This window comes from Ixodes scapularis, unplaced genomic scaffold, assembly GCF_016920785.2.
Source record: "Ixodes scapularis isolate PalLabHiFi unplaced genomic scaffold, ASM1692078v2 PGA_scaffold11__112_contigs__length_91849675, whole genome shotgun sequence".
NCBI lineage: Eukaryota > Metazoa > Arthropoda > Arachnida > Ixodida > Ixodidae > Ixodes > Ixodes scapularis.
This window is the reverse complement of record NW_024609837.1, coordinates 24,820,370-24,846,425: the sequence shown is the minus strand read 5'-3', so window position 1 is coordinate 24,846,425 and position 26,056 is coordinate 24,820,370. Positions and strand designations below refer to the sequence as shown.

At 47.0% G+C, this 26,056-nt stretch overlaps 1 protein-coding gene across 1 annotated transcript in view; it reads right to left on the bottom strand.

The window, feature by feature from the left end:
• LOC8037354 (unconventional myosin-IXAa) overlaps window positions 1–26,056 on the bottom strand; it is a 74,175-nt gene that overhangs the window by 7,390 nt on the left and 40,729 nt on the right. Inside the window, exons 25-41 of the mRNA XM_029989229.4 lie at window positions 25,855–25,983; window positions 23,815–24,037; window positions 23,484–23,558; window positions 21,991–22,210; window positions 19,444–19,587; window positions 16,647–16,978; window positions 15,577–15,693; window positions 12,958–13,140; window positions 11,688–11,729; window positions 10,723–10,828; window positions 10,245–10,318; window positions 9,276–9,453; window positions 8,855–8,983; window positions 7,991–8,096; window positions 6,884–7,015; window positions 4,858–4,981; window positions 3,296–3,405 (exon numbers count right to left, since the gene is read on the bottom strand). Coding sequence (XP_029845089.2) covers window positions 3,296–3,405; window positions 4,858–4,981; window positions 6,884–7,015; window positions 7,991–8,096; window positions 8,855–8,983; window positions 9,276–9,453; window positions 10,245–10,318; window positions 10,723–10,828; window positions 11,688–11,729; window positions 12,958–13,140; window positions 15,577–15,693; window positions 16,647–16,978; window positions 19,444–19,587; window positions 21,991–22,210; window positions 23,484–23,558; window positions 23,815–24,037; window positions 25,855–25,983 — 2,424 coding nt within the window. The remainder of the gene's footprint in view (window positions 1–3,295; window positions 3,406–4,857; window positions 4,982–6,883; window positions 7,016–7,990; window positions 8,097–8,854; window positions 8,984–9,275; window positions 9,454–10,244; window positions 10,319–10,722; window positions 10,829–11,687; window positions 11,730–12,957; window positions 13,141–15,576; window positions 15,694–16,646; window positions 16,979–19,443; window positions 19,588–21,990; window positions 22,211–23,483; window positions 23,559–23,814; window positions 24,038–25,854; window positions 25,984–26,056) is intronic.

Genomic DNA, 26,056 nt, shown 5'->3' with positions numbered 1-26,056 from the left:
AAAAATTTCGGGGGGGGTCAGAACCCCCTAACCCCCCCCCTGGTTACGGCCCTGGCTCTACCGACGTCTAACCCCTGGTTAGCTCAGTTAGTAGAGCGCTCCACGTGTAATGGAGAGGTCCCGGGTTCGATACCCGGACCAGGCGGATTTTTTCAGTCGCTCACCTGTCACCTAGCTGTGTTTGGAGATTTGTGTTTGTCCTTTGTCCCTTTGTTCCCCTTCTCCAGGGATTATTTTCGTCATTCTTGTCCAGCTCGCTTGCCCCTTTGCATTTAATTGCATTATAATTATAACATTAAATTGCAAGCTTCACCCTTGTTGGTGTTAGACTGGTGGCAGCTGATAAAACCCGTTTGCTCTACCGACGTCTAACCCCTGGTTAGCTCAGTTGGTAGAGCGCTCCACGTGTAATGGAGAGGTCCCGGGTTCGATACCCGGACCAGGCGGATTTTTTCGGTCACTCACCCGTCACCTAGCTGTGTTTGGAGATTTGTGTTTGTCCTTTGTCCCTTTGTTCCCCTTCTCCAGGGATTATTTTCGTCATTCTTGTCCAGCTCGCTTGCCCCTTTGCATTTAATTGCATTATAATTATAACATTAAATTGCAAGCTTCACCCTTGTTGGTGTTAGACTGGTGGCAGCTGATAAAACCCGTTTGCTCTACCGACGTCTAACCCCTGGTTAGCTCAGTTGGTAGAGCGCTCCACGTGTAATGGAGAGGTCCCGGGTTCGATACCCGGACCAGGCGGATTTTTTCGGTCGCTCACCCGTCACCTAGCTGTGTTTGGAGATTTGTGTTTGTCCTTTGTCCCTTGGTTCCCCTTCTCCAGGGATTATTTTCATCATTCTTGTCCAGCTCGCTTGCCCCTTTGCATTTAATTGCATTATAATTAGAATATTTGTGCAGCCCTACTTTTCGCACATAGTACTTAGGCATAAAAAAAGGAAAAAAACTGTACTTTCTTAATTTTCACTGGCATCGCGAACAATGTTACGTGCCAGACACTTTCAGTTTCCTCTTCAGGAACAGCTCCCTTTCGGCGCAGACGTGGTGCGAATTGTGCACAGATACAGCCTTTGGAGCAGCACGTAGCAGGTTATCTGCTTGCCCGCAGTTTGGCGCAATTGGCATGGCAGTTCCACCACTGATAACTCTGTATTATTGCACCGAAGCTCGGGAAGGGAGATCCCCGGATGTCATTCAAGGCAGCTCAGGGTCTCTCAAGATGAAACCTAGAATCGCTGCGCGACGGCAAATGTTACTACAAAAGAAAAATTGCCGCACAATCTTTCCTGCTAAGGCATGTTCAGTATTTTAACGTGAAACATTCTTTGGCTAGGAGTTTGGCATTTCATGAAGCCCAGATAAAAGTGAAGCCTGAATAAAAGCGCGGCCGCAAGGCTCCACAACGATTGCAAATACTTTACTAGGGGGAATGCAGGTTACTCCCTGTGAACACAATAGGTGTTTCAATGGCCGGGTGTGCAGCAGCGTTGTGGTTTTTTCCCTTGTAATAGGCCGGTAACCAACGCCATCTCTCGGGTTGGCATCATAGCTACCGGCCACGTATTTGGTGTGCGTGCAGTTCGTTCGCGTCGTCCTGGTCTTTTCTAATCGTTAAGTTTTTTAAGCGGGCTTTTAGAATTTAGTCAAGCGCCTTTGAAGCTGCCGGACGCGTTAATCACCGTGACATTGCCCGCGAGTGTAATTAGTCACAATCATGCATTACAGCAACGCAGAATTAATGGTAAGGAAACTGGAGAAGCCAGAGGCACATTTAGCAGGAAAGTAAACAGTGAAGTCGTTGGTAATGCGACAGTTACGAGTGCCCCAAGATGCCATATGTCGGCGACCTTATTTTTGCGGTCTCGATATTTCGTAAGCGTTGCACACGTTTCGCTGGCACCAAGGTCTTTGGTTTCGCGATCAGAAGAGGTATGTATCGCGTTTGGCATCGTAGGACGACGTGTTCGTTTCCTAACTTCTTGCCACTTAATTTTTGAGTGGCGAGAATCATTGCTTCAAATGTAGACGAGGGAAGCGAAAGAACGACGGGCTTTTCTGTTCAAGCTATGTGGTTCTTGCAGTGGATAACAGAACACGCAATTCCTACCATTCTCGCTGCTTCTTCACAACGGCCAGCAAAATGAGCAAGCCATCACTCGGTTAAACATGTGTCGCATGCTTTCCGGTTACACCGGCATCGAGGCATCGCATCGCAGTTGACGTTTGCGTCCATGATCCTCGATTTACCCGGTTCCGGGCTGTCGATTGCCCACACGCCCTTGTCGCCCACGTTCCCCAGAGGCGTTTAGAGAGGAGGAAAGAAGGAAAGAGCAGAGAGAAGTCGGCCGCCGAGGACCCTAGCCCACAAGGGGAGATTTCGGTGCTGCCACCACTCTGTCTAATGCAAATGAGCCGAGTGGCCTGTATTCCCCCTGGTAAAGTATTGCCGATTGGTTGACAGGTGGGGGAAGAGAGAGGTGTTCAACGCTCACTGGTTAACAGGGAGGTCATGTGAGCAGAGGGGTAGGCGAGGAGGAGCTCGACCACCTGTGCGCACTGAGGGAGAGTAGCTCGGGGGTACAAAAGGCTCTGGAAGATCGCCAAGTTTATCAGCCTGATTAAAGGTAGTATTGTTTCATTCTACGAATAACCACCAAGTGTAAACATGGTGTGCGTTAAACCATCAGGTGAAGAGCGCTGTGAACATAGGAGTCTGGAAACTCAGAATATCGCCAAACGTTTGTGATGCTAGAACGTTTCATGTATGCAACGTGATTGCCTAGCAATTTGCCATAAATCTTTTTATGAGTCGTACTATTCTACAAGAGGCTATTACGTACGATTCAAAATGAAGCAGACATGTGCTGTTGGAAGCTTCGTACAAAACAACGGGAAATAAGATAATTTTAGGGGAGAAAACCCTACTGGGTTTGCCAGGACACCAAGCAATGCAAGCCTGCATAGACCCTTTTCAAAACTGCGCACCATCTAGTAGATGCTGCGCCAGTCATCCAAGTTCACCGTCGTTTGGGCACGGACTCTGAGCATTTATTGGGCACGAGGGCTGCGCCAACGTTAGGGAAGGGCTGATCTAATCATACTTATGACATGGGGACAGCCAATGTTGCTCGGCGGGGCCTTGACGAGGGTCCGTCGTGTGCTACCGAATGCAGCGTCCCAAGAACATTCGGTGGCTCTAGTATAGCCGACGTAAGTCGCGCATGTGTAACGACCCAGGCACGTGTAAACCACGTGCAAGCTGATAAGAGTAGACTGAAAAGGCACCCACTTCTCCTTCTGCAGGTTCTCGATCTGCTGCGTCAGCAACTCCTCCTCTTCATCCCGCATGCCCATTGGCTGGGGAAGATGGCCGCCGTCGGGTTCCAACGCAAGCGAGAGCTGAAACACATAACAGGAGTCGGGGAAGTCTTGCTTCACCACACAACAGGAATCTGGTGCGGCGTCGAGAACTCGGCACAAACAACACGGCGGTTCTAGCATGGTGCCTCATTAATATGGAGACCTTCATTTCCCACAAAAGGCATTCATAATGTGAGTAGTCAATAAAAACGAGACAAAAAGTATGTATTTGCCCAGTTCGTCTTTGATTATGTTGTCTATGTAGTGGGATATCAATATTAACGGGGTGCATATTATTGAGACTAAACTCTACTGTAAAACTCGTCCGTACTGAAATCTGTTTTATAGGAAAATATCTCCACCACGTCAGTATCTTTACCTTACTACAGACATCTTCTCAGATGTCTGTAGTAACAGCTTTGAAAGCGTGCTTCGACTTTGCTTGACTACATTCGATAAAAATCAGCTTCAAAGAATATAGATGAAGCAAGGAACAAACACGACAGGACAGAGCTGTCATGTTTGTTCCTTCCAACGACCCAGTTTTTTAAGACGATTTGCATAGACCGAAGTAAAGTTTGAAGCAACTTTGAAGCTTGGAAACAGAGAATAATCAACCCTGCTCATTCGGCGCACATGGTTTGGTCCATTTAGCTTCATAGCACAGCAAGCATCAATGAAAAAAATAGTTTTATTGCTCAGCCCAACTGACAGCTGAGGGCTTCAGAGGCCCTAAGGACACATTCAGGGACCCCAAAAGGATCCGCAGACCCCCATTTGAGAACCACTGGTCTAAGAGGCATTGGAAGCATAAAAGGATCATGACGGAACTTTGCAAAAATATTTGACACGTAATGTGTCAAATGTAATGTGGCACTTACTCAAAGCAAAAATCTGCAGAAGTGCCAAAAAATTTAGCACTCCCGCATTAATCCACAGTACAGTCACAGCGATAGCTGCGACAAGTCACGCGAAGTCGTTGGGCACTCGCATCTTGTTCGCGCAAAAAAATATGGTACGCAACAAAATAGACACTTGACCACTTTGTCACAAACACTTCTGTTTCTTTTCTTTGTTCTGGAGCAGGTGAAAAGCAAGCCTCCCGGCTAGAGCTCTCATCATTGACAGTGCTACAACGGAATTTTGTTACCGGCTATTTGTTTTTTATGGAAAGAGCATGTCAAGGGCGTCAGATACCACAAATGCCCTTAAATATAGAGCGGGTTGTGGAAGATGCAGCAGAGCTCAGTCTTAATGCCTCCGCTTTGCAAGCAATGGACCCAGGTTCGATTCCCGCAGGTGGCAGGCGATCTTTTTCGGGGATTTGGCAACATCGACGACGGACGCCGTACATCGCCAACTACAGCTCAACAACGGACGTCATTTCCAGTGGTGGAAAAAAAACCATGACAGCTGTCGCCATAAAAAATTGCTTTATGGTTCCCTTACAACATGCAACATTCAAGGCACAAGGAAAAGCATCTGTCTCACCCTGGAGGAGCGCAGGGTGCTCAGCCTGCTGACGACGGTATTGACTGCCGTGTCCAGGCTGTCGATGTCGTTCAGAGTGTCCTGAACTTTCTTGAGCTGTTCCTGAATGATGCACCGGACGCAACTGCAAAAAAACACGGCCAGAGCCATTTGTGAACGTCCCACCACTCTATACGTATTTTCACGTATGGCCCCTGGGCGCTGCCATCTTGATACTGGCATGTGCAGGTCGTGCAATGGCCGAGACACGCTAGGGCATGTCCACAGCTGCCTGATTGGTGCCCCAACAAAAAGCTTTCCATAGACGGTGGCCGAATCAACGTACAGCTGAAGACACGCACTCCTACCACCGGTGGCAACACTAAATTCTCACCACTCCCTTTCTGTTTCTGAAAATACATTAAGAGACTGTCAACCCTATAAGACCAGTGCTAGCTGCCTGTTAGGAGAAAAAAAACACTACCGTGACATCCAAAGTCATCGCCCATACCCGAGTCATTGCCCACCCCACTTTTTGGGCGAATATTGATTTCCAAAGAAAAACAACAGAGAGTGATCGCCCACTCCTACAAATACTCCAATGCACGCTCCGCGATCCACAAATATTTATCTTACCCAAATAACGCGGCCATGAACCTTACGGTTAAAGGACAGCCGTGGCAAAGTAAAACCAAGGAGGTAAAGACACTTCAGTTTGTTTACGCATTTCCTTTCCAATTGCCGCGACCCCGACCCCGAAGTCGTAGCACATGCATGCAAAAGGAAAACGACAGAGATAACAAAAGAAAACAAATAAAATTTGTTCAAACAGAAAAAAAAAAGAGCTTGGAAAGAAAACGCAATCAGGTCAGAGAGGTCGGCAAATGTCCCATGTCCCGGAACGTAACCGCTTCTCTACCCAAACGAGGTTACCGCGAACTCACCCCTTCTCCCGGAACGTCACGACCGCGGTTAATAAGGTTGCGCAACGTTTGAGACAAGGCCAACGGCTAAATGAAGGTTGGCTAGAACGCCGCACACAGACGTCTGCAAGGCGCCCCATTTCCAGCTCCGTGCCATCGCGGTGCCATCCACGCCACACAGCAACGCTGCCTCAACCCGCACTGATGGCACGCCGCACGTGGACGCACACATGAACAAAACAAAAAAACTGCACAAGAGCCGGCTCCTTGTGATTGACCGGTTGCTCGACTTGGCCCGACGCTAAATTATTTCCATCCGTGATCGCTGGCTTTCCTGCTTCCCCAGCATCACTCTTCGTAGCTCCTTTCGCCCGCTCGCTTGCTCGCTTCTTGCGCCCGGTTGCCTTTTTTTTTTTCTTTCTTGTTTACACTTTTTTTTTTACTCCATTTATTTTTTAATCTATAGAACAGCAAAGGGTAAGGCGCATAACGAAGAGAACACAGCGGCCTCAGAAACATGCTTTCACGTGCCAATGGGTGGTGTTCATCTCGCGTATGCAATTAACGGGCTTGGCGATAATAAAATATTCTCTCGTGAGCATTTTTTATATAAAACAATAAAACTAATTCGAGTTTTGAGCTATGTACCTCCTGTGCAGCCGTAATAAATATGTACAAAAAATATTGAAATTTTTTTTTTGTTTTAGCTTTTTCTAAATTTTTAGCACTTACCCGCTGACACATGGCCCACCCCACATTTTTTTACGAATTTTGGGCGGCAGGTGGGGTTGGACAATGACCACAGGATATTACGGTAGACTAGTTCAGGTGCAGTGGAAGTTCTCCCAGCTCGATTTCACTTAATTCCATGACATTCTGAACCGCAGGTTGGTTGATTAGATCCTTTTGGCAGTAGGTACAACAGCGACTGCTCACGCTTCCCAATCAGGTTGGAGAACACTAATACTGCAATATATATGAGACCATAGTGGGTCCTTTGAACTGTTTATGTCACACACTGTAAGGTGAATTCTTGCCAACACATTGGCTGTCCATTTTACAAGGTCTACATTTTGGCATGCCGTGGCGAATTGCTAGCACGAATTAGCCAGAGGCAGACTTACATGGTCTGCTTGTTGACACAGTCCAGGGTGTCTTGTGCTTGGAGCCTCTTGTTGGTGCGGAGGATGCAGGGGGCAAACACAATGGCCAGCGACTCGGGTGACATCCGGTTGAATTCCTGGTGCTGTGCCACCCTGCACAAAAAACACACACACAAAAAAAAAATGACTACTAAGTCAAGACGTTATGAGAAGTACTGAACACCAGACCAATGAGCACTCTCAGATTACTTGGTGTGAGCATTCTCCCATCCGAAAATAGCTGCAACCACACCGACATTCTCAAAACTAGACTCCCATGAGCCTAGTTTCCCCACGTGGCCAGATGCGATACAATCATGCGACGACGCTTTTCAGGGTAAGAGGGAAAGGCACTAGGGCTCGCAGCAATCCTTGGAAAAGTGTAACGGCATCAAATACGAAGAGAGCAAGCAAACCCTAATGAGTATTAAACTGCAATATGAGAATCCAAGAATAAGCACGAGGCAATGGTACTAGAACACTCAGTCGGGAAACTCACCGTTGAAACCTGGGCCGCTGGCGTCTATCGAGACCGAGCTAAATATGATAACAGCGCCCTCCTTAATCTTTTTTTCTTTACTGTGGTCACCTTGAGCTTTCCGAAAGCATGTTTTTGCGTAAAAACAAACGGGAAAAAAACTATTTCTGTAGGAACTTTCATTGGAGATTGGTACAAAATAACAGGCGTATGATGTTTAATAAAATCTTTAGCTTACAGGGTTTTGCAGCACAACTAATATTGTTTTTATGCAGCCATGTCTGACCGGTGATTTCAAGTGGTTCAATTTCGGAAGTAATCGCAGTGCGCTCGCTTGGCGGACGGGGGTTGGCATCCCAAAAACCCCTTCTACCGTATATGTTTTGGCGCTAAAATAGCCGATTAAAGCCAAAATAGAACAGTCACAGCAGACGCTATCAATGCGTGCAGTTCCCCGAGTGGCCACTGCGGGAGAAGTGGCGGTGTTGCGATTGCCATTAGCTCGGTTCTTCGTGTACAGGTCGGTTCCACTTTTTCAGTGCAGGCTCTATGGCAGTTTCCCAACTGAGTGGTTCTAGTAACCTTGGCCCGAGGGTTAAGAGGAAACACACCTGGCAAGGTGGAACGCCAGTCTTTCAAAAAGGTCGTAGTGGGCAGGTGGCAGTTTCTTTGTTTCCATGAAGATGGCTTGCACACGTTCCTCGGGGTCCTGAAAGTCTGCACAAACAAATTGTAACCATTTTTATCTTTGCCTCAAAGTGGGACGTGTCGGTTCCCATGGAGAACCACTAAAAGCAAGTCTCTAAACATAACTGATGTCACGGCTCTTTTAGTGATTAACTGAGAGAGCTCTCTATTTCCTTCTCACTTCTCACAACTAAAGATATGTTTACCGAAAGTGCACAAGTTCGGACTTTCAGTTCGTCCCAGACTATTATAATTAAATTTTACAGACTAACTGGTAGAAAAAAAAATGTCGAGAACTATCAACAATAACAATAATACTACATTTAACTTCACAATGTCAACTCATTGCAAGCTGCAACAAATCTGAATTGACGGCTAAAGCCAAATGATGGTTGTCTTCCATCAACTGATAGTCAACTGATAGTTGCCTTCCAATTGAGAGTAGTGGCCGTAGTAGAGCTATCCACGCAGGATTAGAGGTATCCAAACACATGCGTCACCGTCGCACATTTCTGCGACCCCCACTGCTGTGTTTAATAATATACGGGTGGTACATTTCTTTTAGTGCATTTGCTGAACTATCTGCTAATTTGCAGACTTTCCCAAAAGGTTCACATTTTCCGAGTTTTCACCGTCGGTGCATGCCTTGACGTTATCCCCCCAATCTCCGACACAGCGAACTAGACCTACTCATGGCCAACTTACCACCAATACGACGGGAACCCCAATGCTTACCCAACAAAAGAGGGAACGTTGAGAGGGGCAGAGTCACCAGAGACGACACTCACTTGTGGCCAGTAAGTAACTGTCGTAGAGCTCGAACGTCATGAGCGGTTCCGGCATTTCGCGGAAGAACGCCTTGAGGGTGGCCGTCAGCACGTGAATTGGATACGAGTCCAGGTCGACGCCTTCCGGATCTGCATAGTCGTATTGCGGCAAGCATTCAGAGGCACGGATGGCGTTGAGGCACGAAGTGACGGCACATCAAATTCGGGCTACAGACGTACGGTCGTAACTAGCGAGATAAAGAGGAACCGGAAGCTTAGTAGACTGATCAACTATTATCAGTGCATCTGAGGTAAAAGCTTGTACGCGTGGCACAAAACCCAGACCACAAGACATGAAACAAGGTGTGGGACACAAAGGGAAACATTAGCGTGCGCTTCTACAGCATACAGAGACGCTTAGGAAGGGAGGTGCGGGTCTTACCGTCGTCCATGTCCTGCTTGAGCTGGTTGAGCCGGGAGGTGATGCCGCACTTGCGGTAGATGCCCTCCACGTAGAGGCCCTTCATCTCTATGGCTGTGATGAGGCGTTCCACCACCACGGGGATGCGCACCTCCTCGCTCACCAGGCGCCCCAGGGGCACGCCAAACACCTTGCGCCCCTGCTGGTTTCGGGGGACCAAAAGGGACGAGAGGTCAGCCAACGGGTCCGTCTCTGCGGGTCCCTCTCTAACTGCAGCCTCTAAATAAGCTATGCGTAAAGCAGGGCCCTCAAACAGGGTTTCTAGGAACGCAGGGGCACCCCCGAGGGTTCCCCCAACTCCCCAATTTCCCCGACTGCCTTTGCCCTCAAGTAATGGGTTTTCCCAGTTTAAGCACAATTGTATCGGATCTAAGCTACGCTTCGATGCGTAACCGTAGGCCAAATGCTCGGTAGTGTGTGCGTTACTGTTTACGAGGCCTGTAAACGTCTACACTGCTTTACTGCATCGCTGTCGAGACAGGAAGTCCCGGCCATCAGTCTTGACAAATGGGGATTCATCGAGATAGAAAAGTTTGAGAACCCGAAGAGGCACTTGCACTCCCCAATTTCCTCATGGGCACCGCCATTTTAGAGCTTAGCGTTGAGCGGGGGCAATTGGCGTTCAAGCCGTGGGTATAGTGTCGGGAAGCACAGGTGGCGTCATGTCACTCTGTCGTAAACTGTTCTAGCATTCCGGAAAGAAGAAAATTCACAGGGTCTTTTATGTAATCCCTAAGACGACTCTAAGTGACATATAAGGCTCTCGCCTTAAAAAGTGGGTACTATTTCCTGCGATTTCAGATAGAGCTGGCAACAGCTAGTAACTGGCAACAGCGATGCTCCAAAATGGGTGAACCATCGTTATTTCAAAGCGTGGCTCGTTTACTGGCTCTACCTTTACTGTTGCACGACAGGATCCAATGCACTCACCTGGAGAATGTTGACGTCTCTGCACGAAGAGGCCACCTTTTGGTAGCATTTCTTGTGGCACGTCAGCTTGCAACCTGCGCCCCGAGGGGAAGTTGCACTCTCAGTTTCCGTTTGCTCGAGACACGGCACAAGCGAGAATGCATAAAAGTTTGGACAGATTGAGGCGGGGATTGGACGGCACATTTTTATTTACCCGTTTATTTCTATGCACTTGAAACCAAGTGCCAGAGATCCCCTTGTTCAATGCAGCTCGAAAGGGTACGCCTCGGTAGCGGCGGCCTTAAATGTGCCATCGGCAACAATTGTGGCTACGGAAGCAGGAAGGTCGATCCAACCCCAAGACGTGACACCACGATATCGTGCGTCCTTATTACGTCACTTCACGCTGATGCACGACACTCGTGTCACGTGCCACAACGACCCTACATGGAACAGACCTGGGGATCCTGTCCGTAAAACAAAAATCCCTATGGCCCACCTTGGCAGACAAGCCCTCGTTCGGTGAGCCACATGGAGTTGCTGCAGACCTCGCACGAGGTCGGGATGTTGATCACGACCAGCGAGAAGACGTGGCCGCAGTGCTCCTAGACAAAGGAGAAGACAGCATTGAACTGCAGACCAACTGCCTGTCTACAAACAAGCATGCATTTGTCCACACGAGGAAAAAGCGCACTGCACGCGTGCGGGGACCAGTTTGCTGCAGCATGACGTTGAAGTCCTCAGACAATCTTTGAACAGCGCCGTCCGACACTTAACAACTTTGAATAATGTTTAACAATAGCAATCTTACTACTAGCAACTTTTTAAACAATAGAATCGAAACATCGGTTTGGACTAATCAGTTCACAATCAATCGAAACAGACAAAAAGCGTGAACTATGCACTTTTTCATGTTACAATGCCACAGAAAACGCTACGAGCTATTGAAGCTGACCCAGAGCCGTGTAAATGCCACGTGACCTTTGAGGCAGCGATGCATGGGGCATGTAGTCACATGACAAGTTCATTGCACTGGATTGGCTGGGTTGGCTCGTAGCATTCGCTGCGTCAGTTGTAATTGGAAACGGTCTACGGACAAGGACAAAGAAAGGCAAACTTACAAGATCATTGGAAAACTGAAGCCAGTCTTTGTTATCCTATCGGAGCCTTCCTCAGCCTGTCTAGATCACACTTCATAGCTCTTTCGATTAATTTGAACAGTGTTGGAGCAATGCTGGAACGTTGCTCAACAATAAACAATGTGAACCAATGGGCAATCCTTGAACAGTGTTAGAATGTTAAAAACAACCTTTGAAGGTTATTCTAATGTATGGCTCTCGAGGATGGTAATAAAACCCTGGCCCTCGAATGAGGATTGGGGAGAATCCTCAAAGGGCCACTTTTAAAATTGAGCAGGTACGAAGCCAGATATTCGAGTGTTGCGAGGCTCCAGTCCACACTCACAATAATTTGCGACGGCTTCTTTTTTCGTTTCCTCTTCTTGCCCTGTGAGGAAGATACAACCAGAAAGGATATGAGTGCTCCGTTCTACGAAAAGCAACAGACTTCAAGGTGCACTATTAACTGCTACACGTCACAGCCGGCCAAGAAAAAAAAAGAAAACCACAAAAAATGTTTAACACGTAACACGAATGATCTAAGAAAAATGTCCACAAGGAGAACCGGCAAAAAGTCACACACACAAGGTTCCGTCACTGTAAGACAATGATGTGTCCAGTACGATTGACAAGCGAGTCCTAGTTGGGAAACTATGGTCCGTTGCAGGTTAAGAAGAGCTTCCTCCTTTCACAAACAGTCAAAATCATATCTCTTTTATTAGCTGAAACAATTAAAACCAAAGCCTGGACATTACCCTCAAACTTCGAAGCTTGGAAACTCAGCATTTGTGAAATAAGAAAACAATTTCCAAAAGCCGAATGTGAAGTTCCCGCGCGATCCGCACCAGTGCAGTGACGTCAAAGACTGAGTCGTCCTGTAACTCGAGTTTCTTTCACGCCTCCGAACCGCTTCGACCCAAAGAGGAGACTACATCATTTCCGGACTCTGATTTTCAATATTTTAAGAGAGTGCATTCCCAATTGCGTTAAATAACATGTTTTACGAATGCCATTATTAAATGTCACAAATAAAAAGAAGCGAGGAGGGGAGATGAAGGGGAGAAGCCAGAAATAAAAAAAAAAAAACTAATATTGTGGTATTTTTTGTAGGTTTATGACCATACTCTGCTTTTGCAAGCTTTGTTGGGGGGGGGGACTAGTGCTTTTCTAAACCTGCAACAGAGGCACGCCATCAAACAAATGTTCGTGCAAATCCCCTTTCGGTTTTTTAAAAACCCACCCTGTATCAAGTATTTTTTTTTATTCTCAGTGGGTCGTCTAGCATACGGGTTGACCAATTGTTTGTAGTCAATCTATAATTCAAATAAATATGGTAGGTCCCAGGGTGTCGTCAAAATTTTGCTTTTAGAAAATATGGTTGTTACAGAAAGGTTCTACATACCCCTTAGAAAGAACCACCAAGCTTAGAAATTGCGTCAAATGCAGGGAAGATACAAAAGCACTCGAGGTTTCTAAATCAGCGTCACTTTCTATCAGAATCTTTTTTCTTTCGTCTGAAAGTCTGTGGCGTCCGCTTTTTATCTTCGCAGTTTTATAATGCACGGGACGCGGTACAGACGCCTTTGACATCTCCCCGAGAACTTGCGAGTGCCCACCTTGCTCTTGGGCTTGCTCTCCGACTGGTACATATTGCGGAACTCGTCCAGGAAGCCCCGGAAGGCGTTGACTGCCATGGTGATGGGGAACGTCTCCTGGGAGGACTCTTGGCCAATGACCGACTGGACCACTTGCAGGAAGTGGTCCGTCAGGTCCTTGTAGCGCAGGCGCAGGCGACCGTCCTGCAGGGGCCGAAGGGAACGTGAAGCAGAGGGAGACAGATTCTGTTTCACGGTACAGTTGAAGGGACCTTGAAATTAAAGCAGGGTTCACATGTAAATGAACAAACCATAAAACTGAAGTCGAGTTCCATTTACAGCATGTCTGAAGGGACCATGAGAAAGAAGTTGGGTGTCATGTCATAGGATAGCTGGAGAGATCATCAAACTGAAGCCACATTCCAATTCATGGAGTAGATTAGGGGACCATGAAACAGAAGTCAGGTTTTGATTTATAGAGTAGATGAGGGGACCATAAAACAGAAGCCAAGTACTGATTCATAGTATAGCTGGAGAGACTCTGAAATAGAAGCCAGGCATTGTGTCATAATACAGCTGAAAAAAATCACAAAACTTAAGCCATGTTCAGTTCATGGAGTAGTTGAAGGGACCATAAAATAGAAGTCAGGTTGTGTTTCATGATATAGTTGAAGGGGCCATAAAATACTGGCCAGGGTTCATGTCATAGGACAGCTAAGGGGACCATGTGGAGGAAGCCAGGTTCCATTTTATAGGGTAGCTGAAGGAACCATGAGAGGGAAATTGGTAGTGGAGAAAAATATCATCCTTCTCTGTGGATGTATTCCAAGAATGAAAATGAGACACAAAAGACAATACAGACAACACAGTCTGCATCATCTGTACCACTCTTTTATGTCCCTCTTCAGTTTTTGTACTTCATCCTTCTCTCCCCTTGAGATACTGCCATTAGGGGACCATAGCGATCTTCTGGTGAGGCATTTGGTGAAGCAAGAACTGGCTGGCTAAAGGGGCTTTCCCTTTGTCTTATTTTGCTCTTTCTCGGTTTCTATGACCCACCATATACAGTGTAGACCGCATATAACGTATGTCGCGGGAGTCGCGAAAATCCGCACTATAAGCGGTACCGCGTTATAACCAAAACATAAATTTTTCAGGCCAAAATACATGCCATGAGACAACCTACCTTTGTAAAATAATTTATTTTATGTTAGATAAAAAATAAAGCTTAGTTTGAGGAAAGTCTTTATTTCACCAGACTAGTACAGTTCACTCTCAAGTGTGTCACACATTTTGAAAGAAATGAGCGACTTTTGCCTGGTGCAGCCTTTTAACGGCGTCGCGGGTTGCGGGCGGACTTTGCGAGTGTTCAGGATTGCTAACCCTAATCACTTTTCTCGGGCGATGAAAACGCATGAAAATTCGCATCCTTCATACGGTACGCGCCAGTAATACCTTGAACTTGAGCACACGCATGAAATGTGCCAAATAAGAAATCCGGGCGATGTTCGAGGACACAAATGCTTAGAAATCACCACTGTACTCGAAGTAAACAAACACGACGACACGGGCGTGTCTGTTGTCTTAAGAGTGCCGCCACAACATCGCCGCACGAGTAGGTGGATCTTCCCTTCTAGTACGTGCTGGGTTATTATAGCGACACACAACGAAAATTCACAGTCAAGGATAGCGCTTTTACGCGGAACGATGAGATGATTGCCGTCTGCGACGACGATTACAACCAACGCGACGCCATGTTTGCGGATAGAAGCAGCCGGCCAGCGAACGGCATGCATCGCGCGCGAACACTTCTCCTCGACCTACGATTGGTCTGTCGTTGCGGTTGTTTCGAACGCAGCAGAGGGACATGAGCACGTGAACGACACGTGCGTGCGTCCCTCCGTCGCTATGGCAACTGAAGCCTCTCTCTTCGCTCCTCCCCCCCTTCTTCGAGCAACCTCCTTGCCCCGCGAGTGCCGCTTGCCCGGCTTGCCACGCTTGCTCGCGCCGTCAGCGCCGCTATCTAGTGTCGCACAGGGAAGCGTGCTCGCTGCTCCGGTCGTCGGAGCGATCGGCGGGCTGTGCCAGAAACCGCACTATAACCGGTATTTCCCTTCGCGCGCCTGCATTTTAAGCGGTATGTAATTACATGGAGTTCTATGCGAGGCGAACCGGTGGTTTAAAAAAACGCGTTATACCCGGTCCTGCACTATAAGCGGTTACGTTGTAAGTGGTCTATACTGTAGCATCTAATGTTCAACACTGAGCTATACACACTCAATGAATGGTCTGCTACACCCTTCTTGTTAATAAATTGTAGGAAAGAAAGACATTCTTAGAGAAAACAAATATAAATGTCGTCAACGCACCTCTTTTTTTTTTTTTTTTCACGAATTAGCATGTGCAAACAAAAACTGATAGCTTCTGCATGCTTCACAAAGGGAAGAGTCAAAGACTCTATGCAAAACAATCGATAGCTAAAGTGTTCAAATTTTTTCAAGGCCCTGTAGATATGTCACAGAGACATGCTGCAATACAGTAGTTCGAGCGCCTCAATTACCCAGGTTTCGTAAGAAACTCCGGACAGTGAAAAAAAAGAAGGAAAAGTTGAGGGACTTTCTCGACCCCTCTCCGACTCACCTGTGCGGCTGCAGAGTATGTACTGATCAAGTTTGACTTGAATTTCTTGAGTGCCTTCTTGAAAACCACGTCCACCGTTGAATCTCGTTTCTTGCCCGTTCCGGATAGGTGACCCACCTGTTGCACAGGAAAAGTGCCAACATGACCCCTCTCATTTCATTTTGCAAAGCCCCCTGCTTAATGAGACAAAATTATTTTTCACCAGAAAGTTGCACATTTGCCAAGAAAACCAAGCAGTCGAAATGAAGCCAAAGAAGCACGGCAGAGGAATGCTTAACATCGGAGACATTGGAAGCAACTTCGGTTGTTTTAATTTCCGTGGGTAAGCAGTGAATTTTTCTTTAAATTTATGCATTTTCGGTGATCATAAAAATTATGTTTTATGGATTCGTTCAGATGGCTCATTACATTTCAAATATTCTAAGCTGTTCATCATTATCACGCATGACCGATGGAGAGATAGGTGGGGGTGGACCTCCACGGGCAATATATCTGTGTCCACCAAAAAAAAAATATTGTGAGCCACAAACATTTGCTCTGTGCTGGTTAATGATTTTTGCCACGAGTCAGTAAAAATTTAGACATCTACAAATGTCTCGTAGGCAATTCAAAAGGGTTGCCTTCAGCACTATACAAATAGTAAGCCTACAAACCTCAGACAATGTGCCTCGAAAACAAAAAGAAAAAATGAAAAGAAGCAAACTAGACACAACAGGCTTAGACAGCCTTTTAGACATGACAACACCGATTCACGCCATAGGAAAGAAACTCGGCCAACGGAGTGGGACTGCTCGTTCGCTAATCTAGCTTTATTGGCCACTCGTGGCAACATGAAAGAGCCCGCCAACCACTAGCCTGGAGTGTTTAATGTGCAACAGCCAATAGTGATCCCACAAACATTTACCGGTACGACGCTCATCCTTATCAAAAATGGGCACGCCAGACACATTCAATGCCCATCACAAACCACCCAAACCATATAAAAAATTAGCACGGGCTGCCAATCAACTTGGCGATTTGGCCTTACAAGCTCCTGCTCCACGCCAGTCTCTCAAGTAGTGCAAACCCACCTTCTTGACAAGGAACGAGTCGAGATTCTTGAGCTCAGACACGTCGGTGATGAGGACGTCGCCGGGGTCCTTGAACTCCGCCGTCCGGGTCACGTTCCAGGACCCCCCGTGCTGCTGCTGCGACTGGGCCGGTGCAGGGTGTGACTGGACGCCCTGGGGGTGCGAGTGGACACCCTGGGGGTGCGACGGGACGCCTTCCACGGAGCCGCAGGAGCCCCTGCCCTGCTTGTGAGAGCGGCTCGGAGGGGTGGGCTCGCTCCCGAGGCTATTGCTCCTGCAGGGGAGCTTGTCGGCGAAGTGCGCACACTTGGGGTGGAAGAGCAGCTTGCAGCCTGGGAGCGAACGACGTGCAAAGAGACGAGCGTGCGGCAGTTAGAGCGAGACGCGGGCACAAAAATCGGAAAGACAAGAACGGCTTTTTGTTGGCGTGCAAACGAATAACTGCGGACGTTGCCAAGCGTAGTTTTCGCCGGCGTGCCTCTTTCATGTACATCCACTCTTTATTTACTCTATCACACCCAACATGGCCCTACGGTCGCTAAAGTATGTGGGAAAGGGAACACAGAGTATGCGTCCCCTACTAAGACTAAATCGAGGCAGGTAGTACCGTTACGAGTGGTGGGATGATCTACGTCCGACAGTATGTGCCAATCGAGCTCTATGGTGAAAAATCCATAGCAGCGTCTCATGCCAACCATAGAAGACACTGTTGCCTAGCAAGGGCTAGGTATGCGTGCCTTTCCCGGCGTCATGGGGCGGTGCACGCACAGGTGCACGCAAAATGAAGTTTCCTGCCCGGTAATGCTGACGCCGAGAATGCAGACGGGAAATCACTAAGACAGCTATCGCCATAAAATCATTTCACGTTCGTGACGCCAAACCCGAAATCCCATGCTACACGTGTTAATACACGAAAGACAGTCCAGCACGTAAAAAACAAAAAGAGGTATCGTATTCATTTGAATATAAGCCTATCTTTTTTTTCCCTGTAAATGTTGTCGAAAAAGAAGGGTCAACCTATAATACCGACTGAAAAATTTCTACCTATATTTGCGACCAAATTTAGCGACCCTACTGAGCACAGTGAGCCGTCCAGCCATTGAGCCGGAGTAGACGTAGCGTCATGCTGCTTATCATTTCTGAAAGCTTTCGATGCACAATCACATCCAAAACATCGGCACTTGGCGGCCCGCCGTGGCCGTGCCACGCAACGCCACACACCTTGTTTGCTCCCTTCCCGTTTCTCGTTGCCACCATATTGCAACAGCGTCAGCGAGAGGTATTGTTGCAAGTATTGTCAACGAAGCTAGCAAAACTTACGACAACGACGACATGTCCGGAAGTTTTGACAATAACGAAGTTTTTGGTATCGCACTGTAATTTAGCCGAGAGTGCCATAAATAAAAATTTGTTTGTTTCACTTGCCCAAACTTGCCCGCATTCTTAAAAAAAAAAAAAAAAGTATGACCTATATTTGAATAATATTTTTTCGATTCTTATATTTGCCGTCAACTTATATTCGAGTGAATACGGTGTAAACGTCTTGTGACCACAGTGTAACGCAAGCCATACTTCTCTCACTTAGCATTGCATGGCTCAAAGCAATGGTCTGTTGTAGATATGCACATGTGCAATAATGCAGTTTTGAGCTCATAAAATGCCTCATACTTCAAAGCTACAAATAGAGTTAGTGCCTAGCCAGGGAAAAGAGAGGATTTATCTTTTTGATGAAGAATGAAACCCAAAAATGTTTGGGAGTACTGCACATTCCAGACTATATAGCCTACGGACTATACAGTAAAACCTCGTTGGCTCGAAATCATAAAAGCTAGAAAAAATATTTTCAGATAAGCTGAGTTTCGAGATAAGCTAGGTACCCAATTTTTCTTGCACCGATCTAGATTTCACATTGTGAGAATGGAACCCTCCTAACAATTGCATTAATTGACTTGACACCCACAGGGCACAGCAGGCCAGCTGGGTCAGTGGGGAGAACAAAACATCGCAACAAAATTTTCAACAAGCAACATTATGAGATGAAACAAAACCAAAAAGCAAGAACTAAAAAAAAACGAACTGGAAGAATTCTTAACAAAAAAAAAATGAAAGAAAAAGACAGAGAGTGGAACATAACGAGAGGAACACAAGAAACACACCGACCTCCAAGTATCAGGGGAGAAAGAGTACAAGACAACAAGTTTCCTTGAGGCACTGCCGCTTTGCTGCACTCATGACAAGGTAGTTTTTTTGTTTTTTTTTGCTTTGCTCAGATAATTGCACAATTTTTTTCTTTTTTTTTTCTTGTGAGTTTGTTTTTAGATTGCTTTTTCTTAGTCAACCAATGTCTAGGCCACCTATTCACTGTTTGCTGTGCCCTGCCCGATTTTTTTTTTTTTTTTAGTAATGTTGGTTTTTAAGATTTTGAGATAACAGAGGTAGGTCCTGAAAATTTTTTGAGATCAGTGAGGAGTAAATGCATTGTTCCTATGTCAACATTTCAAGATGGCCGAGTTCGAGTTACCGAGAAATTACTGTACACAACTAAAAGTTGAAAGTTTGCACGGTGCATACTATAAGAGTACTGGTCTTTTCTAAATTGTTTGTTATGACGAGACGTAACAAATTTCTGAATCGTGGAGCAAGTCAATGACGATTTGCGGGAATGCTTTACGTGCGGACTGGGCACCAGGAATGGAATATTCTAGAAAACCTTTTCCTTTTCGACCGAAATTCGCCCCTCCAGACTATATGCCGGTCACGGACTATAGTCCAGGAACTACGGCGTCGACAAACTCACGTGTGCACTTGCTACCCTGGTTGATGAAGAGCGACATGTTGTTCTCGCACACTGCGCACAGCTCCCCCTTGTAGCGCATGCTCACGCTCTTGATGGTGTGCGCTGCAAACCTTTTCTCGCCCGGCATTGGCTCGGTGCACAGCCCTGCATCCGCAAAAAAAAAAAAGAGCGCAGAATTCGGCGTCATTTTCACAAGCTCGTGTTAGTAGCTAAAGCAGCCAGAAAAAATTAACAAAAATAACTTGCATGACACAAGCATTTGGAGCCTCGCACAAGCTTTCCGCGACTGATACCCCAACGCAGGGGTTCTCAGACTGGGTTCCGGGGACCACAGGGGTTCCATGAGCTGGTCTCGTGGGTTCCGCGAACACCCAAATTGCAACCCCCCCAATGCCGCAGGCTGCGCGGCAGGACCATGCAAAGCGCCTTCATCTCACTTTGTACTGATATCGCGATTGATATGGTGGGGATATATGGGAAGCAACACAAGCAAAATTGCTACAAAAGTGCATCTGCTGCTTCTCGGTCGGCAAATATGGAGAGGGGGGGAGGGGAGGGGAGGGGAGGGGGGGGGGCGGGGCATCCACGGCAGTTTTTGAGGCTTCCTGGGGTTCCGCGAGACCAAAAAGTTTGAAAACCTCTGCCCCAACGGACGTACAGGCTCGGGTCCAATCGCTGCGGGGACTGGAACACCCCAACTCTAGCAATGTTTGCAGCACGCGCCGCGTGCACTGTGGCTCCCGATATGTGCCAGTGTGTAACTACGATGAAAATTCGCAGCGTGTGGTCGTGACCGGGTCACATGACCACTTGTTCTCACTTTTTCTGCCATTTTTTTTTTCCTACGACTCTTGTACACACATTTCGTAGGTCATGAAAATTAAAGATTTATTTCAAGCGGTTTTAACGCAGAATGTGTCACGGGGCCGAGTTTCGTGAGAAAAGTACTCCGTTACGCTCAATCGACACAAGGGTCAAGGTGGTATGAGCAATATAGCCCCTAGGGGGTACGTCGTTTATACTAGAGTCACTGTATGTTGCCAGAGTATCGCACTCAATAGCATCCGCTCTTACTGTTTAATTTTGGCTTTGATTGGCCGTTTTGGTGTCAAAACGTAGACAATAGAAGGGGTTTCAGGGCGGCCAACCCTCGTCCCCCAAGCGGACGCGCCGCGACTAATCACCGAAGTTAGGATGCACCCAGGTCGGGGCACACTACCCGAGGTCACCACGGTTGTATAAAAACAACATTAACTGTGCCACAAAACCCTATAAACTAAAATTTTATGAAAACATGATGCCTCCTGTAGTTCTGTACTAATCTTCAATAAAATTTCCTACAAAAAGAGCTTTTTTCCTTCTGTGTCTATGCAAAAGCATGTCTTCTAAGAGCTCATAATGACCACACTAAAGAAAAAAATTTAGCAGCCATCTTGGCGCCTCAAGCCTGAGAGTTTCGGTACTCTGGGAATGAGAGAGAGGAAGTTTGTTTATTTACAGGAAAGCAAAGAGGTCAACCTGCTTGTGAGTGCTGGTTTGCTACTTTGCGTGAAAAGGAAGAGAGCAGAGAGACAGCAGACAGAATAGAGAAGTAAAGAAAGAGTGAGATCACATATACACTCGTATCCCCCCTCCCCCATACACATCCCACAAACATATACTCAAACACATATATACGCACTCAAAGATTGGCGAAAAATAAATAGCCACACGTAAATTAAAAAGAGTGATGTCAGTTCACAGCTCTTGGTCCAGGCGGGTGTCCTTTAAGAACCGGAGTAAAGCGTTGGTTTCTTTGGATTCTTTTGCTACTGAAGTCCAGGGTCCTAATATATGGCTGAGCTCAATGTCCTGATCATGTATCTTCAAGGATTGTTTTAGTATTTTCCTTTGGGAACTATATAGTGAACAATGGCAGAGTACATGTTTAATGTCGTGCGTTGTTGAGCATGCTGTACAATGCGGTGAATCTACTTGGCCGATCATATGAGGATATTTTCTAGTAAAAGCCACATTCAAGCGTATTCGATGCAGCACAGTTTCTGTTCGTCGTTTTATATTTCCCGGCATTCGGAACTTTAATTCCGGGTCAATGTTTCAAGTGCGCATAATAGTAGCATGGATCTGTCCATAGTCTGGATGATATCTCTCTCCCAATTTTTCGAACTATATCATTTGCATCTGTCCTTGACAGAGGAATTGCACAGGTATTATCAGCTTCGTGGGCGTCCCTAGCAGCTTTGTCAGCACAGGGAACGTTCGAAGACTCTAGCTTATACGACCTCGACGTCCGATGTGAGGCGACACCGTGCAATGTCGGAGAGTCCTGCAACCTTGTAACCTGACGCAGTGCTAATGTACGCAGCACGGGCCCAGCTCATTCGCAACACATGCTGCGCATCTCCGAGTACATCGGATGCGATCGAGAAACGCTTATTAAGTTTTTAGCTGAAGTAACCAAATGGTTCCACAGCCCCTTCCACTGAATGACCGATTGATTTGTCCTTGCAGGAAGAAACATAAAAAGGGGGGGGGGGGGTCACCCACCTTCGGCCCTTGGGGACAGGGCGTCCTCTCCCCCCGACTCGTCAGTGTCGTCTCGATTCTCCTTCTTGTCTTTCTTGCTCCCTATAAAGGTCTTGAAGTGCTTGCGTGCCTTGTGCAGGGGCCCCTTCAGTTCCTCCTTCAGGGCCCCCGAGGCCCCATCCTCCTGAGTGTTGTGGTTGCTGGGAGTACCGTTGTTTGTCTGGCCGGACCCAGACGGGGTCTGAAACGGACACACGGTCGGAAGACAGATATATTCGACCGTCACATTGGCGTACCTATTAAGAAAACTAATACAAAATATAAAATTGGCTGCATGTTTGATCATTCTGTCAAACGCGTATGCGGTAGCTTTCTAAGATGGGTGGTGTTCTTAGTTCAGGTGGTGCCTAAGGCAGGATGACCCTTACTCTCCAAGTGCCTGGGGCGGCAGGGTTTTGTATAGAAACAGATTATGTCACACCCCCACCCCTCTTTGTGACGCTGCACGCGCTTCCCTTCAGCACCATCCGGATATGACGCCTTTGCACTGCGTTTTCTGGGTTACAAAGAGGGGAAGTTCACTTTCCTGCCCTTTCCACTCCTCCTCAATTAACGTGTTCTTTTTTACACCACCTGTTTCTGCCACTCTCTTTTTTTGCCCTTTCCACCCCCCTCCACTCCGCACACTTCCTCGCTCCACCTGCTCCTGCTCCTCCCGTTCCTGCATGCTGGGTACATAGTTCAGTCAGCGGCGCACTCGGCCTCCACGCTGGTGACCAGTGTTTGGTTCCTGGCAATGGTTGCCGTATTTTTCCAGATCGTGTGGCGGTGACAGACTGACCGACCTACACATTTAGTGCTTCCGCGGCTCCCGAGGTTTGCTGGCCCTACAAAGCTGCCGCTTTAAAAGGCAGGGCACAGTGCTTCCCAAACTTGACGATGCCCCGAGATGGTTCATTTTTGGCACTTTTTGCACTATTCCTGTACCTAACTGTCAAACTAAATGAAGTTATTAATTCTCTGATCACAACCCAGCCTGGAGAAGACATTCCATCTTCTGCAATGACAAATTTAGCATTGAGCAGCCAGCAATAAATACATTTCTCGGTAACAGAGTGAGGACGTTAATTTTCAAGAGCACTGAATGTGTCTGTCTTTGTCCCCTTCTTGTGTTTTGCTTTCGTTTTCTCTATAAGATGAATGCCACCAAAAGTAGGCATAACAGCTGGGCAAGGCGGCAGTAGAAGACAGAACCCAGAAATTGTGATATCGGGTAACGGATGGGAAACCGGAAGTTACAACACGGAAGCAACACTTCAGGGAGTTAGAAAGGTGGTTAGGGACGGACAGCTCCATTCCGGAAGCAACACTGGGATGTTAAAAGTCGAAACTTATAGATGCAGAGCGACCTACAAATAAAACATAAAACATACAAACAATTAAAAACTTGGATCGGGGAGCTGTGGCTCGCAAACAGCAAGTGGGGAAGTTGTAATGAGCAAACTATGACGCACCCTTCTCTTCTCCTGGCCCTGCTTGTTGAAGCTGTTGTCAGGGGCAATCTCCGAGAGACACTTCCGCACGGGCACCTGGATGTGGAACGAGCGGTCTTGCCATCAATGCCGCACGGGGGCGGCCACGCTACTAAACCCACTTCATCTAAACTTCACTGTTTAGTCAGCGCCCACTAAACAAATTTGCAAAGCCACGACAAAGAGAAAAGTCACGGTGAAAAGAAAAGTCACGACAAGCGGAAATCGAGGGAACGCAAACGAGGAGGCGGCAAACGCCGGTCAGAGCGGCATTCCGGGCGTCGCAACGAAACGGACGAAGGAGGGGGCGTACCTTCTGGGAGCCCTTTCCCCTGAGCGGCAGGTTGCTGGCCTCGCTGGTGCTCAGCATGTGGATGAGGTTCTTCTGGTCCCGGAAAGTGGAGCCCCCGGTGTGGGGTGCCCTCCCGGGGACGGACACGGACCCGCTCCGTCCGGGGGAGGTCGGCGGGGATGCGGGGCCGCCTTCCGAGGCCAGGCTCTCGTTCTCAGAGTCCTCGAGGACCCCGCCACTGCTCCTGCAACCACATCCAGTTATTATAATAATTTCGGGGCAGGAGTAAAGACCAGAGCAGAACACTGAGCAAAAGAAAGCGACAGAAGAGCGGAGAAAGAAAGCAGACGACAGGTTGGGTGCATCTGTTTTGCCGCAAAGAGTTGAACTCCTTTACCTTGTTACTTCCTCACAATGTGTTGAAAATATTTCATATCAACATAACTATTTGGGACACGGTTATCACATTTGGTGTAAGAATGTGTAATTAGTTTCTGAAACCAAAAATTTCAAAGATGAAAACTGATTTTTTTTTTTTTTATATTTAAAATTTAGGTTTATATCTCTCCTTTAACAAGCTTAATCTACATTTTAAGGATTAATTTTTACAGTTCTACTAATATTCAATTGACTAATGTTAATAATACGTCCATTAAAAGCAGGATAATGCCAGACGATCTTGATTTCAGCATGGCAAAGCATTCCAATGCAGTGCCGCACAGCAAAGGCTACATCCAAAACCATGCTAATGCAAGCCTACAACCGGTATTGTATGTGCCCAAATATAACGCGAGATGATTTTCAAAATGCCGTGCTCCAAAACATGCCTCGCGTTATGATTCGGAATCGAGCACGGCCACGAGGCGCTTGAGTCGCGAGAAAGCTATACCTCCGACTGAACGTAGGGGATTAGGTGCGAAAAGAAACTGGGGCGTGGGGAAGAAAGTTATCATAGTCGGTGAGAAATTAAGAGTAAAGTGGAAGCTCCACCCTCCTCTTTCCACTTTAGCAAAAGGAACGCTGGATAGGAGGTTGCCTCTTCTCCAGCATTCGCTCTGCCAAAGTGGAAAGAGCTGGAAGAAGCTTCCACTTTACCCTTAACCTGTCACTGACTTTGTAGTTACGCCTCGTAAAGAGAGGAATAAGCCTTCTCTGTAGTTTTTATGTTCGCACAACGCAAGCGGCCGCAAGAAAAAACATGACGCGCCGCACGGGAATGAGGGACACCGGCCAGTTTGAGCCAAGACACAAGCCAAGCAAAGACCGTATGCCATGTTTACCGCAATCACTAAACAGGAGGTGTGTGTTTATACAGAGAGACCCTAACAACGGCGAGAACGATGATCACGTATTGCTTCCAGCAGTCTCTGTTCTGTCAGGCATTTTTTAGTTTCTGAAAGTGTTCGGGCATTTGTGCGATGGTGCTTCTGCTTCGTGCGCTTTGCAAGCTAGATGACTTGACACGGTCCACCGTGGTTGAGGAGAAATAGCCTGCGGACAAGGAGCTCAAACCAAAGAAAAAGAAACTGTGAGACAAGTATATCTCCAAAGTTGTGAACTCGACAGTGACAAGGAGCTGAGCAGAGACGATGAGCACAGTCCTAATATACACCATATTTTCCCGATTCTCGTCCCCTCTTCACTTCTCCTATGCCCTCGAGTGTGTTGTATTTAAATTTTTCGCAAGTTCTATACACACTATTTAGATGGCGCCACTGTCCACCATTGCGCCCGTGTTGTCAGGGTCGCGTCCCCGTGGCGCTCGACCTCCATGTTGTTCACCATTGAATAAAGAGAGTATGCTTCAGCCACCGACCGTATCGGATCCCTTTTATTCTCTCGGGTGACCGCTTTTCTTTTATTCAAAATTTTGGCGACGAGTATTTACTACAGAGTGCTGTAACTTTACGTTTGTGTCATGATAGTGATAATTTTTTTTTCTTTTTAGGGGCTTCAAAACTTGCTGTTGCGTTATATTAGTGGTCGCGTTATGTTCGTGCAAATACGGTAAAGAAACAATGAATAAATAAAGAAAAAACAAATAAAAAGAGAACCACTTACTCTTCGGAATCCACAGAGCGATGCATCAGACGGTCTGACTCAGTTGGAAGAACACCGTTTGGAAGCGGCAATCTTTTCCGGTTGCGGAAGGCGTCAACCTTGTTTCGATGATGCTGTTGCTCGGCCAACCTGTACGGGCCACACACAAAAAATGAGGAATTATGTGTAATTTTATATATAAACAAAAAGGCTAGTCAGTCTA